Source organism: Stegostoma tigrinum, chromosome 13 (assembly GCF_030684315.1).
Source record: "Stegostoma tigrinum isolate sSteTig4 chromosome 13, sSteTig4.hap1, whole genome shotgun sequence".
Taxonomy (NCBI): domain Eukaryota; kingdom Metazoa; phylum Chordata; class Chondrichthyes; order Orectolobiformes; family Stegostomatidae; genus Stegostoma; species Stegostoma tigrinum.
Genome location: NC_081366.1, coordinates 12,353,209 through 12,372,849, shown reverse-complemented (window position 1 = coordinate 12,372,849; position 19,641 = coordinate 12,353,209). Strand labels below are relative to the sequence as shown.

At 45.8% G+C, this 19,641-nt stretch overlaps 1 protein-coding gene across 1 annotated transcript in view; it reads left to right on the top strand.

Annotated features, from left to right (window-relative positions):
• The first annotated feature begins 2,566 nt into the window (after positions 1–2,566).
• LOC125458421 (F-BAR and double SH3 domains protein 2-like) overlaps positions 2,567–19,641 on the top strand; it is a 63,770-nt gene continuing 46,695 nt past the window's right edge. The window contains exons 1-2 of the mRNA XM_059650573.1: positions 2,567–2,947; positions 3,047–3,144. Of these exons, the coding sequence (XP_059506556.1) occupies positions 2,927–2,947; positions 3,047–3,144 (119 nt within the window). The 5' untranslated portion in view covers positions 2,567–2,926. The remainder of the gene's footprint in view (positions 2,948–3,046; positions 3,145–19,641) is intronic.

The window sequence follows — 19,641 nt, the reverse complement described above, 5'->3', positions numbered from 1 at the left end:
CAAGAGCATGCCTCCTCAGAAAAGGAGACCAAAACTGCACGTAATATACCAGGTGTGGCCTCACCAAGGCCCTGTACAACTGCGGCAACACATCCCTGCTCCTGTACTCGAAACCTCTCACCATGAAGGCCAACATACCATTTGCCTTCTTTACCACCTGCTGCACCTGCAGGCTTACCTTCAGCGACGGGTGCACAAGGACATCCAGGTCCCGCTGCACTCTCCCAATTTACAGCCGTTCAAGTAGCTGGCAAATTCAGCTCATCGCTTGCTCCTTGTTGGACTGCGGGCACCAACATCTCAAGGCAGACTCCATTGGTGACCCACGTCCATGGACATTGGCATCTGACAATTGCCAGCCTTTAAATCCCCTCAAGGTACATCTCTCATCCACTGACAGGATACTTCTGCAATTCAGTGCTGCACCAGTGACCATCATTGAAAGACTGCTGCAAGGACGCTGAGTCCTCAGGGACACACACTGAGCTCATGGACTGGGCCACGCTGTACCCCTGGGCTTTTCACTTGCTCTAATAGAGCTCACCCACTTTGAGCCTACAGCACCTGCCTTCCACTGCCTAGTCTCACCTTTTTAAGTTTTGTCCCTCAGCCAGATATGACAGGCTCATATCACTGCTCAAAAACAAAGTTGCTGGAAAAGCTCAGCAGGTCTGGCAGAACCTATGGAGGAAAAAACAGAGTTAACGTTTCGGGTCCGGTGACCCTTCCTCAGAACAGATGGTGGCTGGGAAAACATCAGTTTATATGCAGAAAATAGGGAGGTGGGTGGAGTAGGGAGTAAATGATAAGATAGAGCCCAAAGACACAGAAAGACAGTTGGACAGACAAAGGGGTTGCTAACGATCAGGCTGGGAGGGTGAATATGAGATAACAAGGTTTAGAGCTGGATGAACACAGCAGGCCAAGCAGCATCAGAGGAGCAGGAGGCCTGATGTTTCGGGCCTGGACTCTTCTTCAGAATAGTTGTTAATGGGGACTGTTAGTGACAAACAGGGGGTGTGTAATGGGAGGCTATGTGGCAACAAGGCCTGGTGTTTGGGGTGGGGGGCTGGGAATGGGAGAGTTTAGGCCCTAAAAATATTGAACTCAATATTGAGTCCGGAGGGCTGTAGGGTCCCTAAGCAGAAAATGAGGTGTTATTCCTCCAGCTTGTGCTGGGCTTCGCTGGAACACTGTAGCAAGCAGGAGACAGAGCTATTGGCCAGGGAGCAGGGTGGTGCAATGAAATGGCAGGCAAGAGGTAGTTCAGGGTCTTTTTTTCCCAAGGCAGGGAGAAGTGTAGATGGATGGTCTGGCTGTTACTATTCGTTGCAGATGATGAGGTGCCAACAGAGATTGAGGAGGTAGCACAGAGGGCCTGCAGGGTTACTGATGTCAGCTCTGGAGTGGGTGAGGGCGGGTGAGAGGAGATGTTGCAAGCAAAAGTGAGAGTGATAGAGCTTGAGCCTTGGTGGGAGGTGGATACAGAGGCAGAGATAGAGAGAGGGTGAAGTATCAGGACTTACACTGGTAGAGTGGAGAAAGACATTGACCTTCCTCCTACAGTGTAAGAAACTGTTACAGACAGCTTAGATTGTGTTTAACTGAGCATAACCTCAGACAAGGCTGGCATATTTTGGTATTTTGTTCTCCTGAGCCAGTCCTGGGGAAAGAGCACATCCAGCCTTTGCAACACTCCAGCTGGAAGGATCTCTGAGTCTCTATGTGTTTTTCCCTGTCTGCTTTGTCCTGGGCAAACATTAGGAACACCACCCCAGGGCAACTCTGGACTGGCAGCCCCTAGACAGGTCCATCGTAGCCTTTTAAAGATGTTGCCAGGGATTCTTCTCAATTCCAGGATATCCCAGCAGCCCACGATTTACAAGAATGTTTCTAGGAATGCGGAACGTCATGAGGATAGTTTGAAGAATCTGGGATTGTTTTCTTGGGGAGGACTGAGGTTTTCAAAATTATGAGCGGCTGGATCGAGTCACTAGGGAGAAGTTCTCAAAAAAATAAAAGTGACGTTTAAGGGAAACAAGGGTGAATTGAGAATAAGGGAGCAATGGGGCCAACCAGTTCCTCCGTCTTACTCTCTCCCTGTGGCTCTGAGGATAATGGGGGAGGAGAAAGAGAAAGCAGAAATAACACAAACAAGGGAACATTAAAACTTCTCTCCATCTCTTCCTCATCTCTCCTTTCTGTCCTAACTTTTTCAGTCTTCCCTCCCTCTCTCTTTACCTCCCTCCCTCCGTTCCTTCCTCCTTACTTCTCCCTCTCTCTGTCTCTGACCTTCTCTATCTCCAATCCTGTCTCCCTCCCAACTGTCCCCTTCCTCGCTCCCTCCATCCCTCTCTTCCTCTTTCCCTCCCCCCTTTCTCTCTCTCTCTCCCCTCCCTCCAGTTTTCAGGCTGCCTTTGACCTGTCACTATTGTACACTTGGTCCTTCTGGAGTTGTTATCGCTGTCTGGGATTAATGCGGGTAGATTCTACCTCAGTTCCTCCTCTCCATGGACTCTAGCCCTTTAACAGGAGCTGCTTCCGCGGTGGGAGGAGCCTAGTGATTGCAGAGCTTCGGGACGGAGAGAGAGACAGACATAGACAAGAGTTTCAGGGAGAGAAAGACAAACAAATAGAGGTAGAGAGACAGAAGGATCGCGAAACAAACTGATATAGAGACAGAGAAAAACAACAGGGCGATCGAGACACCCACACAGACATATTAACAAACAGAGAGAGAAACAGAGACAACAGTGTGGAGCAGGAGGGACACCACGTCAAGCAGCATCAGAGGAGCAGGAGACCCAGCGTTGCTGGCCGGGACCCTTCTTCAGCAACAGGGAGTTGGAGACAGTCAGTTCGAGAGTATAGCCACAGTGACACTCACCAGGATACAGAGCGAAAGGGAGAGAGACGGAGCCTCAACATGCAGCCTCCCCCCAGAAAGGTGAGCCGAGACTGAGCCCCGGGGGGGGAGGAGAACGGAGAGGGACAGGGGGCATAAAGACAGAATTAATCACCTATTCTTTCTCCACTTTACCCGCAGGGTCGAGTGAGCCAGGAGGTGAAGCTCAGCTTCTCGGAGCAGTTGTGTAAAGTACAGAGCAAGCATCAGCAGGATGCTGAGCTCCTGGAGGACATCAGGTAAATGAGTCTCAGACCCTGGGTTTTAACCTGACCAAGATGGTCTGTGTGACCAGCTCTACTGTCGCCCACCACACCCCGCAACCCCATACCAGCCCCCTTCCCACACACCCTGTGGCACCTCATTCCATACACGTGCCACCTTCTGCCTGAAAATGTTGCCCCTTAGGTCCCTTTAAAATCTTTCCCCTCTCACCTTAAACCTATCCCCTCCCATTTTGGATCCTGCTACTCTGGGGAAAGCTACTCATCCTATCCATGCCCCTCATGATTTCATAAAGTTTTATCTCTCAGCCTCCGACGGTCCAGGGAAAACAGCCCCAGTCTATTCAGCCTCTCCCTATAGCTCAAACCCTCCAACCCTGGCATCATCCTTTCCTGAACCCTCGCAAGTTTCACAGCATCCTTCCTATAGCAGGGAGACCAGAATTGTACACAGTATTTCAACAGTGGCCCAACCAGTGTCCTGCACAGCCTCAACATGACCCTCCCAGCTCCTGTACTCAATGCACTGACTATTAAAGAGAGTATTCCAATTGCCTTCTTCACTATCCTGTCTACCTGTGACTCTGCTTTCTAAGGAACTCCAACCTCTCTTTGTTCAGCAGCACTTCCTAGGAGCTTACCATTAAGTGTTTAAGTCCTGCCCTGATTTGCCTTACTGAAATGCAGTGCCTCACATTTATCTAAATTAAACTCCATCTGCCCCTCCTCGGCCATTGGCCCATCTGATCAAAGTCCCACTGTATTTTGAAGTAGCCATCTTTGCTGAAAATAACAAATGCTGGAGATCACAGCGAATCAGTGTCTGTGGAGAGAGCGCATCTGCAGTAATTTGCTCTTCATCTTGGCTGACTGGCTGACCACCATACCACCAATTTTGGTGTCATCTGCAAACTTACTAACCATACCTCCAATGCTCACATCCAAATCATCCTCTCCTTCCTTGCTCACTTTCTCACTGTTTCTTAACCTGCCTCACACTGTACATCCTCCCTTTACCCTTTTCCAGTGTCAAATCCTTAGAAGTTTGGAATATCGAAGCAGGGGTAAGCCCTTTGGCCCTTCAGATCTGATCAGCCATTCCATAGCTGGTCATCCAGTCCAGTCTCCTGTTCCTGCTTTCACCTTACACCCTTTGATTCCTTTAGACCTAAGAGCTACATCCAGCTCTTTCTTGAAAACAATGTTTTGGCCCAAATGCTTTCTGTAGCAGAGAATTCTACAGGCTCATCACTCTCTGGGTGAAGAAAGTTTTTCTGATCACTGTGCTAAAATGTTTGCCCTGTATCCTCCAACAGTCCCCCCCTGGTCCTGGACTCCCCCCATCATCAGGAACATCCTTCGTGCATCTACCGTGTCTAACCCTGATAAAATTTTATAGATTTCTGTGAGAAAAATAGGCACTTGAGGTTTTCTCTAGGTCAATGGGAAGAGTGAATTAAATTGTAGATTGACTGAACTGAGTTTTCCCTTTCGCTGAATAATACTGGGAATGTCTAGTTCACTTCAACTTCCTCAGTGGAAACCAATCTATGCATGGGGCTTCCATTCTTGCAACCTGAAGAATCTGCTGGAGGAGTTGGCCTTTTAAGTTGAGTTTTGAAGGTTAGGGGCTGGGTTATTGGACGGAACCGAACTGAAGGGACAAGGTGGAAGGCAGCGCTGGATTGGTGGGGCCCCAATGATAGGTCAGGGTTGGGTTAGGAGGTTGGCAGGCTGTGGATGAGGCAGAGGTCAGAGGGGGAGTGAAACAATCTATGGGGGAGATTTGAAAATAGAGCATTCTGAAATTGAAGTGTTGAAAATGGAGACCTAATGGGGTGTGGGTGGTGAAGGAGAAATGAGTGGGATTTGGTGCTGAAGGAAGGATTGAAGTTTATAACAAAAAGAGCACAAGGGTAGAAAAGCGATAGACTGAGTTGGTGAAAATTAATGATCACAGGATAAGATCAAATGAGTTCCCACCCTCAAATAGTGTATTTTCTATCCAATCTCTGATTCTTTTGTAACAAATCATTGAGTAGTACTGGATTTCAGTATTGCTGGAAAAAGTACATATTTTGTTGAAGCTTTTCATCTTGAATTCAATTCACAATAAATACCACTTTAAGGAGAAAACTGGATGAAATTGTTTTTTCCACTTAAATTGGTGTTTCTTGCAAATTGCCCTGGTTGTTGCAAGATAAAAAATTTCAACAAAATGTGTATTTTTTCTAGTAACTTCTGTTAAAGAAAAAATATTAAGAAATAGGAAGCTGCAGTGGATTAGTGGCCTGACTTATTCATGCAGTGACCCAAACATTAATCCACCAGTCCCAGAGACACCGTAACCCAAATCTGTTGCAGATCTGTTTTTAGTTTCTGTTGTTTGCAGTGAACTTTTATGAAATCCTTCTGGATGGGAAATGAATGTAAGGTAACGTGTAGGTGACGTTTTGAGAGCATGTGTTAAATAAACAGGGAAGACTCTGGTGTGTGTAGTTTCAGTCACTATAATTGAGGAGGGACATAATTACACTGGTAATAATTCAGAGGAGGTTCACCTGATTGATTCCTAGGATGAAGATGGTTATTTTGTAAGGAAAGGCCAAACCTGTATCTATTGCACTTTAGTAGAGAAGATCTAGTATCGTTTAATAAAACCCCAAAGGACCTTGACAGGGTGGGTATGGAGAGAATGCCTCTCCTTGCAGGAGAGACTCAAACTAGGGGACAGAACTTAAAGAAAAACAGTAGGCCATTTAAGGCCTACATGAAAAGTTTCTTTTTCCTCTCTGAGGGTCATTGTTCATGGAATTTTCTTCCCAGAGTGCAGTGGAGATTGTCATTGATAGTTTGAAAAGGGAGGCAGAGATGTAAAGGGTAGACAAGAAGTTACAGTTGGGACCACAATTAGTAGTGAGCATTCAGCTTCAGAAACTGCAGTCCATCTGATGCAGATAGACTCTCAGGGCTGCTGGGAAGGATTGTGGTAGAAAATCAGTAATGTTTTTGCAGACCCAGTTCAAGGAGCTGAATGGCCCATTCCTGTTCCTAATTTGTATAGCTGTATGAGTTTGTCCTTGCTGGAGCATGGCAGAATGAGAGCTGATCTCAATGAAACATATAGAATTCTGAGACATGGTAGCTCCTGAAGAGTTCTTGTCCACCCCCAACCCCCTGTTGACACAGGGTCTAGAACTAGAGGCACATATTTTCAGATTAAGATGTCAGTTGTTTAGGACTGAGGTAGGGAGAATGTGAATGTTTGCATTTGTTGAGAAAGGGTAGGGGATGATAATTTCTTGAGTGTATTAAACACAGATTCATAGATTTTTGGACACTCTGGAAACCAAGGGATATGAGTATTGGAGAGAAAAGTGGAGTTTCATTTATTCTTTCAAGCAATATGAGCATCATTGCCAAGGGGCAGAATGAGCCAATCCCTCATTGCCCTTGAGAAATTGATGGTGAATTGCTTTCTTGTGCTATTGCAATTCATTTCGGGTAGGTGCTGCAAAATGCTGTTAGGGAGGATGAAGTAGTTAATCAGGCAAATCTTAATAAAAACCGAAAGAACTGCAGGTGCTGTAAATCAGGAACAAAAACAGAAGTTGTCAGAAAAGCTCAGCAGGTCTGGCAGCTTCTGTGAATAAAAAATTAGAATTAACATTTCGGGTCCAGTGACTGTTCCTCAGAACTGAGGATCTGGGAAGAGTGACCGGACCCGAAATGTTAACTGTTACTTTTTTCTTCACAGATGCTGCCAGATCTGCTGAGCTTCTCCAGGCAAATCAGGTAAATCTTATTTAATATAGGAAGAGACTCAGGGGACTCAATGGACTGCTCCTGTTCTAATTCGTTCTTAATGAGAAGCACTTATGCTTGATGATGTCCTTCTCTATTAGCAGCTGGGAGAAAATGCTACGTACACCTCTGCTTGCCTCAAATGTACAGAACTACCATCCCAAGTCCCACCTCTCCTCCCTCTCTTTACTTCAGTGCTCCCTTCCCCCTCCCCCATTTCTGAAGGGTCCCGACTCGAAATGTCAGCCCTCCTGCTCCTCGGATGCAGCCGGGCCTGCTCTGTTCCTCCAGCTCCACAGCGTGTTATCTCTTACTCTAGCATCAGCAGTTCTTACTGTCCCTGTACAGTTTCCCTGCCGTTTTGCGTGGTCTTGTTGTAAATGGAACAGTAATCAGTATGTGATGCCACACTAAGACGGATGGAAATGCAGTCTCAATTTCTAGACCCAGCGTGTCGTGTTGAAGCAGACTCTGGACAGCCCACTGGCAGTTAATGCCGAGCTTTGGAAGAAGGCTGTTGGGTATATAGTCCCTAACATTGTTTCTCGATCTGAACTGTAGTACGAGCCAGAATCACTCGCCTCTTCAGGGAAAGAGGCAGTCTGCGTCTTTGGGACTGATTGAGAGTCGGCACTTTCAGGGAAAACAGTGGTGGGATGGGGGATGGAAGGGAAAGCAGGACCACTTATTGAAAAGCAATATTGAAAATTAGGATGTAGAATGATGGCGGCAATGAAGGAGGCAATTAAAACATCCATGCCTGTGGGCAGCTCTCTGATACAGCATCCAATTTGTTTCGCTTCACTGCTGCTTCCCCGTAGCCCTGAAAATTTTCTTATGCTAAGTCTGCCCCAAGGTTATGTATTACTTTCCACCTTCCTTCTCTCCCTTAGACTTCTGTTAAATCACATGGTTGGAAATAACAGTGGGTCATTACAAGCTAGTCAATGATGCAGGAAAGTTCCACTAGTCCCGAGTTGGTGAAAGGTGTCAACATTCTCATGAGAATCGTGACTGTGAAGTGTTGGTGAAAGGTGTCAACATTTGAAATGACTGACTTCACTTGTGGGTTAGGACTGTCCAGGGTTTGCAGAGCGAAGGGAGAGGTCATGCTCCTCTCATGAGAATCGTGACTGTGAAGTGTTGGTGAGATTGTCACAGCCAATCATTAGAACCTGGAAGTTATTCATCTCTTCAACTGAGTTGTTAGAAAGATGTTGGGAGTGGGTTTACTGGGAAGTGACAGCAAAACCTGGGGGTGGATCACTTTCTGAGTCAAGATTTGGACACTTAAACACAGCTTAGTGTAAGAAGGAAGACATGATGCTTTACAGTGGACAGTTCTTAACATCTTTTTAAATACTTGAAAGGAATAAATGTAACGTTTTATGAGAGAGCTGGGAAATGAAACTGAAAGAAGGCCAGAAACTAATATGAAATGAAATGCCAGCGAGCCTGACAAAATGGGGTTGCTGTACACAGAGACCCAGGTAATGCTCTGGGGACCCGAGTTCAAATCCCACCACAGCAGGTGCTGTGATGTGAATTCAATGAAAAAAGTCTGGAATTGAGAATCTAATGGCGACCATGAAACCGTTGCTGATTGTTGGTTCACTAATGTCCTTTAGGGAAGGAAACTTTTACCTTGATAATAAAATGTGAGGCTGGATGAACACAGCAGGCCAAGCAGCATCTCAGGAGCACAAAAGCTGACGTTTCGGGCCTAGACCCTTCATCAGAGAGGGGGATGGGGAGAGGGAACTGGAATAAATAGGGAGAGAGGGGGAGGCGGACCGAAGATGGAGAGTAAAGAAGATAGGTGGAGAGAGTATAGGTGGGGAGGTAGGGAGGGGATAGGTCAGTCCAGGGAAGACGGACAGGTCAAGGAGGTGGGATGAGGTTAGTAGGTGGATGGGGGTGCGGCTTGGGGTGGGAGGAAGGGATGGGTGAGAGGAAGAACAGGTTAGGGAGGCAGAGACAGGTTGGACTGGTTTTGGGATGCAGTGGGTGGGGGGGAAGAGCTGGGCTGGTTGTGTGGTGCAGTGGGTGGAGGGGACGAACTGGGCTGGTTTAGGGATGCAGTAGGGGAAGGGGAGATTTTGAAACTGGTGAAGTCCACATTGATACCATTAGGCTGCAGGGTTCCCAGGCGGAATATGAGTTGCTGTTCCTGCAACTTTCGGGTGGCATCATTGTGGCAGTGCGGGAGGCCCACGATGGACATGTCATCTAGAGAATGGGAGGGGGAGTGGAAATGGTTTGCGACTGGGAGGTGCAGTTGTTTGTTGCGAACTGAGCGGAGGTGTTCTGCAAAGTGGTCTCCAAGCCTCCGCTTGGTTTCCCCAATGTAGAGGAAGCCACACCGGGTACAGTGGATGCAGTATACCACATTGGCAGATGTGCAGGTGAACCTCTGCTTAATGTGGAATGTCATCTTGGGGCCTGGGATAGGGGTGAGGGAGGAGGTGTGGGGACAAGTGTAGCATTTCCTGCGGTTGCAGGGGAAGGTGCCGGGTGTGGTGGGGTTGGAGGGCAGTGTGGAACGAACAAGGGAGTCGCGGAGAGAGTGGTCTCTCCGGAAAGCAGACAGGGGTGGGGATGGAAAAATGTCTTGGGTGGTGGGGTCGGATTGTAAATGGCGAAAGTGTCAGAGGATGATGCATTGTATCCGGCGGTTGGTAGGGTGGTGTGTGAGAATGAGGGGGATCCTCTTAGGGCGGTTGTGGCGGGGGCGGGGTGTGAGGGATGTGTTGCGGGAAATACGGGAGATGCAGTCAAGGGCGTTCTCGATCACTGTGGGGGGAAAGTTGCGGTCCCTGAAGAACTTGGACATGTGGACATCTGGAGGATCCCATTTCCACTCCCCTTCCCATTCTCTAGATGACATGTCCATCATGGGCCTCCTGCACTGCCACAATGATGCCACCCGAAGGTTGCAGGAACAGCAACTCATATTCCGCCTGGGAATCCTGCAGCCTAATGGTATCAATGTGGACTTCACCAGTTTCAAAATCTCCCCTTCCCCTACTGCATCCCTAAACCAGCCCAGTTTGTCCCCTCCCCCCACTGCACCACACAACCAGCCCAGCTCTTCCCCCCCACCCACTGCATCCCAAAACCAGTCCAACCTGTCTCTGCCTCCCTAACCGGTTCTTCCTCTCACCCATCCCTTCCTCCCACCCCAAGCCGCACCCCCATCCACCTACTAACCTCATCCCACCTCCTTGACCTGTCCGTCTTCCCTGGACTGACCTATCCCCTCCCTACCTCCCCACCTATACTCTCTCCACCTATCTTCTTTACTCTCCATCTTCGGTCCGCCTCCCCCTCTCTCCCTATTTATTCCAGTTCCCTCTCCCCATCCCCCTCTCTGATGAAGGGTCTAGGCCCGAAACGTCAGCTTTTGTGCTCCTGAGATGCTGCTTGGCCTGCTGTGTTCATCCAGCCTCACATTTTATTATCTTGGATTCTCCAGCATCTGCAGTTCCCATTATCTCTGACATCCTTACCTTGTCTGGCCGACTTGTGACTCCGGACCCACAGCAGTGTGGTTGACTCTTAACTGCCCTCTGAGCAATTATGGATGGGCAATAAATGCTACCCCAGCCAGTAATGTCCTTGTCCCATGAATGAATAATAAAAAAAATCACTTTGTACCAAATCTGTGAATTAGATAGCTCTTTTAAAAAGCTGGTACAGGCATGATCATAAAATCGCTACAGCATGGAAGCAAGTCATTCAGCCCATTGAGTTCACACTGACTGTGTGAAGAGCATCCCACCCAGACCCAAACCCCGCGCTGTGTCCCACCCAGACCCAAACCCCGTGCCGTGTCCCTGTAATTCCCATTGGATGATCCACCTAACCCACATATCTTTGGACTGTGGGAGGGCACCAGAAGGAAACCCACACAGACACTGGGAGAATGTGCAAACTCTGCACAGATATCACCTGAAGCTGGAATCAAACTTGGGTCTTTGCTGCCATGAGGCAGCAGCACTAACCACTGAGCCGCCATGGCGCCTGTGATGGGCTGTAATTATTTTATTCTTGTCCATGAGACATGGACAGTTTTTGCTCAGCCCTGATTGCTCTTGAATTGAGTGGATTGTTTGGCAATTTCAGGTTGTACTCAAGGGTCAACTAATCAGTATGGGTCTGGAGCCACATGTAGGCCAGACCTGGTAAAGGCAGCAGAATTCCTTGTCTAAAAGCTGTTAATAAATCAGAAGGATTTGTAACAACAATGGGCGATTGTTTCATGGTTATGTTTCATGTTCATCATCAAGACTAGTTTTAAATTCCTTACCTTTCATTAATTGAATTTAGATTCAACCAGCCGCTGTGTTGGGATTTGAACCTGTGCCTCCAAAGCTTTAGCCTGGGTCTTTGGGTTATGAAGTCCATGACAATGCCATTATGTAGCCGTTTCTCTTCATTGCCCTGCCCCACCCCTGAATGGCCATGCTCTGTGCTGTATCTTCTATGATTCCCATTTTGTCTTTGAAAACTGAGATGCTCAATTGAATTGCCAAGGCCTGTTGTACTCTGCTGATGAGGAGTCGTCAGTTTTCAGTTTGTGTAGCTGGTTTTAGTTTCTGGAAAGCTTTCAGGGGTTAGATGTGATTACCAACAAAACGCTTTGCTTTGCTAGCTTGACATATGCAAAATCACATTGAGCCCCTATCTCTCCATCCACTCATGAACTGGTCTATTGATTCTGCAGTTTCCTGCCTCCTAAAACATGATTTCTAATTGGTCAATGCAGGGTCAATCTGATTATGAATTGGTCTACCATAGCCCATATTTCTGGGGATGTTTTAGCTCTTCACCTGTTAATTTTGGTGTGGCAAGTCTGTGCAGGACTTTATTCCCAACTGCATAGCAAGTCTCTAATGGCTTGTATTTCTGCATTGAGAAACCATTGTTTTGAATGCTGTTTAAACGTTTTAAATTCTGTTAGGAGGTCAGCTGTGTCCTGATTTTAAACTCGGAATTTTGTGGACTTCCTGACTATATGCCTTTGACTTTCCTTGCTTCCAATTGATCCAACGTGCATCCTCACCTCTTGCCTTTCTCAATGAGCTCCTGCCAGCTAACTATGTTCTCAACACTCTCTTTGGTAGAGTGATGTCCAAAAATATTGAGGTTGTCTTGTGCACACTAATGTGATTTATTTTATTTTGTATCAAACTGTTCAGATGTGCTCACCTCTGGAACAGGTGGGGCTTGAACCCAGGCCATCAAGACCAGAGGTTAGGGACACTACAACCAAGCCATAAAACCCTTCACCCTAGTGTAATTTAACAATGTTAAGTATGAGCTTCACCTGGAGGTTAGCTTGTTTGTTGATTGCATGCTAACCTCCATCAGCATGATTTTCCTCCTGCTGGTCACCAGCTGAAGGCAATGTTTACGGTCAAACGATCAATTACACATCAGGGACTGATTATTCGATCATAATCATTAACATGACAAGGTCCAGGATTTGTAGGAATATAGGGAAATTACTTTAGTCTCTTGACCCTGTTTTGATGCTGCTAAGGTGGACAATTGTTGATGTAAACAATCCAGGCACACATTTGCCTTCCTTAATTTTTTAACCGTTGAATACCCAGGCCCAACAAAAGCCTATTGATCCCAATTTTGAGATTTTCTGTTAACCCTCCCAACTTTAGCCGCTTTTTGAGGGAGAGAGTTCACAATAGGCGAGAGAGTGGAGTTTAATTTGAATAAATGAGGTTTCGGTTTTGGTGAAATAAACAAGGACAGGACTTGCGCAATTAAATGTAGGAGCTTGGTTAGTGCAGTAGAACAGAGAGACCTACGGGTTCAAGCACGTAATTCTTTGAAGTTTGTGTCGCATGTAGACAGGGTGGTTAAGAAGGTATTTAGTATGTTTGCCATCGTTGCTGACACCTTTGAGTTGAGGAGTTGGGACGTCATTGTTGAGGTTACACAGGATATTGGTGAGGCCTTTTCTACAGTACTGTGTGGGGTTCTGGTTGCCCTGTTTTAGGAAAGATATTATCAAGCTCAAGAGGGTTTCTAAAGGATTGACCAGGATGTTGCTGGGAATGGAGGGTTTGAGTTATAGGGAGAGGCTGGATAGGCTGGGACTGTTTTCACTGGAAGGTAAGTGGTTGAGGGATGACCTTTACGGAGGTATAGAAAGGGTGAATGGCAGGTGACTTCCCCCTGTGGTGGGTGATTTCAAGATTGGGGGCGTATTTTTAAGGTGAGAAGAGAAAGATTTGAAAACAACATTAGGGGCAGTGTTTTCACAGAAAGTGGTTCACGTGTGAAATTAACTCAGAGGAAGTGGTGGATGTGGGCACAATTCAATGTTTAAAAGACATTTGGAAAAGTACATGAATAAGAAATATTTGGAGGGATATGGGCCAAGCGCAGGCAGGTGGGACTTATTTAGTTTGGGATTGTGGTTGGTATGGACTGGTTGGGCCGAAGGGTCTGTTTCCAGATTCTGACTATAAAAGTGCTTTTAGACATGCTTTAGCTGTGAAAGACAGTCTATAGCTGCACGTTTGTTTATTCATCTCTCCTTCTTTCAACAAGTACAGCAGGAGGTCCACCTGGATTCACATGTTCAGGTCTCTGGGCGGAGGCTTGAACTTGATTTCCTGAACCAGGAGCAGGAGAGCATCTCATGGAGTCATGTCTATGGGTGGGCACTAAATTGTGGATCAGAGGATGATTTTATTAGTGGGAAAATGTGGCTCTTTTTCTTACATACAAACACAGAAAACAGCTGGAGTATGTCATTCGGCCCTTCAAGCCTGCTCCACCATTCAGTAGGATTGTGGTGGCTAATCCAGCTCAGTCCCCTGTTCCCATTTTCTTCCCATGCCCTTTGATTCCTTCAGTCCTAAGAACTATGTTGAACTCCATCTTGAAAACATGTGATGTGTTGAATTGGTGAGTGATAATGGGAACTGCAGATGCTGGAGAATCCAAGATAACGAAATGTGAGGCTGGATGAACACAGCAGGCCCAGCAGCATCTCAGGAGCACAAAAGCTGACGTTTCGGGCCTAGACCCTTCATCAGAGAGGATGTGTTGAATTGCCTGTTCCGGTAGGGAATTCCACAGGCTCACCACACTTTGGGACTCAGTCCCTTTCCCAAATATACTCCAGTTATGGAGGAATAACAGCTCCTTGTACGTATACAGTGTGAGGACCTGGCTGTGTGTAGTTTTGACTATTGTGTTTCCTATATTACAATAGATAGAGAAGGCTAATCAGGCCCTTTTATCCAGCTCTCTCATTCTATAAGATCTTGGCTGATCTGACAGGGACTAGCTTTCCTATCTGTCCCCAATAATACTTTTCCCCTTTGTCAATCAAAACTCAGGCTCACTCAGCCTTGATATGTTCAATACCCACTGCTCACAGGGGAAGAGAATTCCAAACATTAATGTCCCTCCAAGGGAAGAAATTTCTACTCCCCTCCATCTTAATGGCTCACCCCTCGCTTCCCAGTTCCAGACTGCTCTCATGAAGGGAAACATCCCCTCATCATCTGCTGTATTAAGCCCCTCAGAATCTTCCATGTTTCAATAAGATCTTCAATTTTTCTGTACTCCAATGAAAGTACAGGCTCGGTCTTTCCTCATAAGATGAAACACTTAATTGGGAACAAAAGCAGAAGTTTCTGGAAAAGCTCAGCGGGTTTGGTACATGTGTGAAGAAAAAATCAGAGTTAACATTTCAGGTCTGCTGACCCCTCCTCAGAACTAGGCAAAGGCCTAGTGGTATTATTACTGCATTGACGACCCAGATGTTATTCTGGGGACCTGTGTTCGAATCCTGCCATGGCAGATGGTGGAATTTGAATTCAGTAAAAATATCTGGAATTAAGAATCTAATGATGACCATGAATCCACCATTGATTGTTCGGGAAAATCCCATCTGGTTCGCTGGTGTCTTTCAGGGAAGGAAACTGCCATCCTTACCTGGTCTGGCCTGCATGTGACTCCAGACCCACAGCAATGTGGTTGACTCTTAACTGCCCGCTGGGCAATTAGGGATGGACAATACATGCTGCCTGGCCAGTGACACCCTCATCCTGTGAATGAATAAAAGGATTTGCAACATCTGCAGTTCTTTCAGTTTTTATTAAGTACTTAACTGGTTGTGGACTGCTTTGAGATATCCTGAGGAGTGATACAAATGCAGGTTCTCTTGGTTATGGTATTTACAGCATGCTTCCCCCAACTCTGCTCCCCCACCCAACCACCACCTGTTTGCCCCAAGACTCTCCTCCCAATTAGAAGACACAGACACTGCAGTTCAGCCTTTAAATGAATGAGAACACAGTCTCGGACTGACGTTTTGGTGGAATTTCCATTTCAGTCAGTTATCTCTAATCAATTTCAATGGCTCATCAGACCTTTGCTGCTGTTTTCACTTGGAGTCCCAGTGCTGTGTTCTCATCGCCAAGTTATGCATTGGGAAGTCTGTGCCCTACCTAAGTAAAGGTCAACAAGGGAAAACATTGGGCAGGCTGTAGCCTGCTGACAGTGTGCAATATTGGAACAGATTCAGACAGGAGATTGTGCGTCCAGTGTAAAGTTTGAACAGTGAGGAATAATTCTTGCGTGAAGCAAGCTGAACAAATGCTCTGCTGAACACACTGAGCATGAGTTTCTCTGATGGCCCCAAACTAAATTTGAACAGCAGTTGATTTATTGTCAATCTTTTCCAGAAAGCCAAGACTGCAAATAAAACAAGAGTTTGTGAACCAAGTGTATTCAGTCTGTTGGTCTCTGGATTTGTTAAAATAAAGCTTTCCTCTGTGTCTTTGGTTTGAATGTAAGCTGTCACTGAACCGATAGTAAAAGGAGGTTACTTGAGTTAAGCTTTGGCAGTTCGTTTCATTTACAAGCATAAGATTTGTTTTGATTCTACCATTGAACTGAATCTTACATTAAGGTTTACATAAACCCCCTCAAAGGGTGAGATATTCAGAGGAAATAAAATCAGGTTGGACCATTGCTCAGGTGCAAACACATGAGGCATTTGTTTAAATCTATCTTCACAGAAGTGTTTCCTTTCTTTTCTGCTGGGGTGTGAGTTCAGTTACAAAGATCAGTATTTATTGCCCATTGCCAATTACCCTTGAGTTGTTGTGTCACCATAGTCTTATCAGACTGCTCTCTCATTACAGACAGAGAGAGAGACGACAGCTGTGGTGATTTAGAGCCAGCGTATCTCAGGTGAGGGGAGAGGTTAAGAAGGAAAGTCCTTCCATGGTAACCTCACCCAGGGTGGGAATTGAACCCTTGCTGCCAGGTTTAAGTGAACCATGTTGCAGGCCATCTGGTGTAGGGGCACCCCCTAGTGCTGTTAGGAATAAGGTCTTTTACTGTGTGACTCCAGTCCCAGATCCACAGCAATGTCAATGACTCTCAGCCAATTTCTGCTGGAGCTTGGGAAGTAGTACCTCAGAGGTAATTAAGGATGGACAATAAATGCTGTCCTTTCCAGCAATTCTCACATCTTATGAATGAGTAACAACAAAATATGCCATTAATATAGTTTTCTGCACCACTCTTCGCTGAGTGGTCTTATTATGTTTCAAATTCAGATCTTAAACTCTTTGGTTAATCATCCATTACCATCTTTGGTATTCGCCAATGTCTCAGACACAACGTAGTCATTCTGATCAAGCTATTACCGTATGGCTTCTGCAGGCAGAATTGTGAATTGATGCAACACAGACGGAGGCTATTTGATTAGCTACTAATTCCCCTGAGCTTCCCCCATTGGGTTGATAGAAAGTAGCTCATCCCTTAGTTGAAGGGTCAGTAACAAAGTGGCATAATTTTGAGATGAAGGGGAGAAGGGAGATTCGGGGGGAAAAAAAATTGTTCAACCAGAGGGCACTGGGGGCCTAGAATGCACTGGCTGGGAGAGTAGTTGAGATGGGAAACCTCACGACTTTTAAAATATACTTTGATGAGCGCTTGAAATGTCATCGCATTCAATGCTGCAAGCATAGAGTAGGAACATGGGATGTGTGTAGATTTAGAATAGTTTTTTGTCAGCACAGACATGATGGGCCAAAGAACCTCTTCTGCATTGTATCATTGTATGATTCCTGGATAGTTTTCCCCTTCAAGCACCAATCCAATTTTATCTGCAAGCTGTGATTACATCTGTTTTCAGCAATGTGTTTGGATGATGTTGTGTTCTGGATCATTTAGAGTTGCTGTATATAAGTGTTTTTCTTGTGTTGATTTCCCCGGAGTGAGCAGAACCTCTGACACTCCTGTTTCTATCTGTCAGCCAGGGCTCCCTGATTGGACCAGGTTAACAGCCCCAATCAGGGAGCTCAAATTCTGTGAGGTCCACCAGGCTGATCTCATTACAGTCACTGCACCAGCCAACTGGGTTGCTGTGCCCTGCATGGTGTTGACCTGCTGTGTGCTAGTGCTGCACTCAGCCAGGCAAGCAGAAAAAGTGAGTGTTACACTGTTGGTGTTACATGTTCATGTATAATTATACTCAGAGGCCACATGATTATATGCACAGATTAATTGAACTGCAAGTATTTTAATATCACTATTGATATTTGTGCTGATAAATGTGAGCAAACTTGCACCAGAATAATTATTTTGGGTACATTGTCACTAATGCAAAAACCCAGTGAATTTTCTAGAAACATGGACTCAAATCCCACTATGGCAGCCGGTCAACTTTGAATTCAATTAATAAAATTGGAATAGCAAGCTAAGTTCAGTCATGGTTATCATGGCACACATTATCGATTATGATTAAAACTCACTTTGTTCACAAATGCCTTTGAGGGAAGGACATTTACTTTTGGCTTTTGCTATGAGCCTCCACACCATCCCTTCCGTCTGCTCTTCCTCTGTCAAAAGCATAAAAATGACCACTTTCCAATCACGTTCAGTTTGGAAGAAGAGTCATTGTCAGGCTTGAAACATTAACTGTTTCTCTCTCCTCGAATGCTGCCAGGCCTGCCGAGGTTCTCCAGCATTTTCGTGTTTGTTTCTGCTGTCCATAGCTAATCTGGCCTGTGTGTGAATGCAGCCACACAGCATTGTGGGCAACCCTTAACCTTTCAACTAGTCAAGTAAGGCATTCAGGAGAAATTTGGTGATAGATGACAAGTGATAGCCTTTCCAGCATTGTTCACGTCCCACTAAAGAAAACAGAAAGCATGTGCACTAATATGTGTATTTGTACAAAATTATTGACGTAATTGTGCACAAACCATGAGTTTTCAAATTCTGGGAAATTGCTTCCATTGTGGGCAAAATTGCAACCAGAGTTGATTTGATCCATAGATCAATTTTCATCACAGCTCCATGTTTTTTGACAGATTTGACAATATTTTGGATTTCTGCACCACATTTGGCAGACTAAAACATCCCAAACCATTTTGTAGAAGTGTTATCAAACACAATATGGCATGAAGCAGCGTAAGAAATTAACACAGGTGATCCAAATATTTTGCTAGAGGTGTAGAGAGGAGCCAATGGAGCATTCCAAGATAATAAAATGTGAGGCTGGATGAACACAGCAGGCCAAGCAGCATCTCAGGAGCACAAAAGCTGACGTTTCGGGCCTAGACCCTTCATCAGCTCTCTGATGAAGGGTCTAGGCCCGAAACGTCAGCTTTTGTGCTCCTGAGATGCTGCTTGGCCTGCTGTGTTCATCCAGCCTCACATTTTATTATCTTGGAATTCTCCAGCATCTGCAGTTCCCATTGTCTCTGAGCCAATGGAGCATGTCTACCAGTGGGATAGAGTTGAGAAAAGGGATGCACAGAGATTAGAAGGTTACAATGTGGGGGGAAGCTTCAGGAAAATGCAGGGGCAAGGCTGATCAATGGATAAGAGACTAAGAATGATAAATTTGTTGCTGTTGGTGAAGTTGACTTAGTGAGAGTCAGGTGGGCCTACATTGTGAAGGAATCAGTCCTGTTCCCCAGTGGTATGTTTTCCAGTCCTAACTGATGTGACAATGCTTGTGCTATCCATTATAACATAAGAAACTTGTGCGGACAGTATGGTATTGAAGAATTTATTACAGCTACCTATGATATATAAATGATACATTGAAAGATACATAAGTGTTTGGGCTGCCATAGGTTTACATGAGAGAAGTAAGCTTCATGTGACATGTCATGCTTCAAGTGGTCGGAGGCAAGATGGAACATGATTCCTTCATACTGACAAGTTATGTGCTATGGCAGTGATGGTGTCATGAGCATGTCTCTCAACTGTACACTGGCATTCTGACTATGAGACAGAACATTCCCACTTCAGCTCAGTCAGTGAGAGACTGGCCCTGACTCCCAGCTCAGTCAGTGAGAGACTGGCCCTGACTCCCAGCTCAGTCACTGAGAGACCAGCCCTGAATCCCAGCTGTTTTGTTTTTTGTGGAAGTTTGTGTGTGTGTACAATGTGATAAATGGCTAGATCATCTCCCTCTCTGAAGTTAGTTTGGGAATAAGCCTCACAACACAGAAAAGAACATCCCTGCTCTCCTTCAAACAGTCCTGCAGAAATATTTGCATTTGCCTGAGAGGACAAAGCGTCCTTGAATTGATGGGGCTCATTTGAAAGTTAGCTCCTTGCATAGTGGCACACTCCCTTAGTACTGACCTTTTGACAGTGTGGCATTCCGTCAGCCCCAACCCTCCTACAGTACAATAA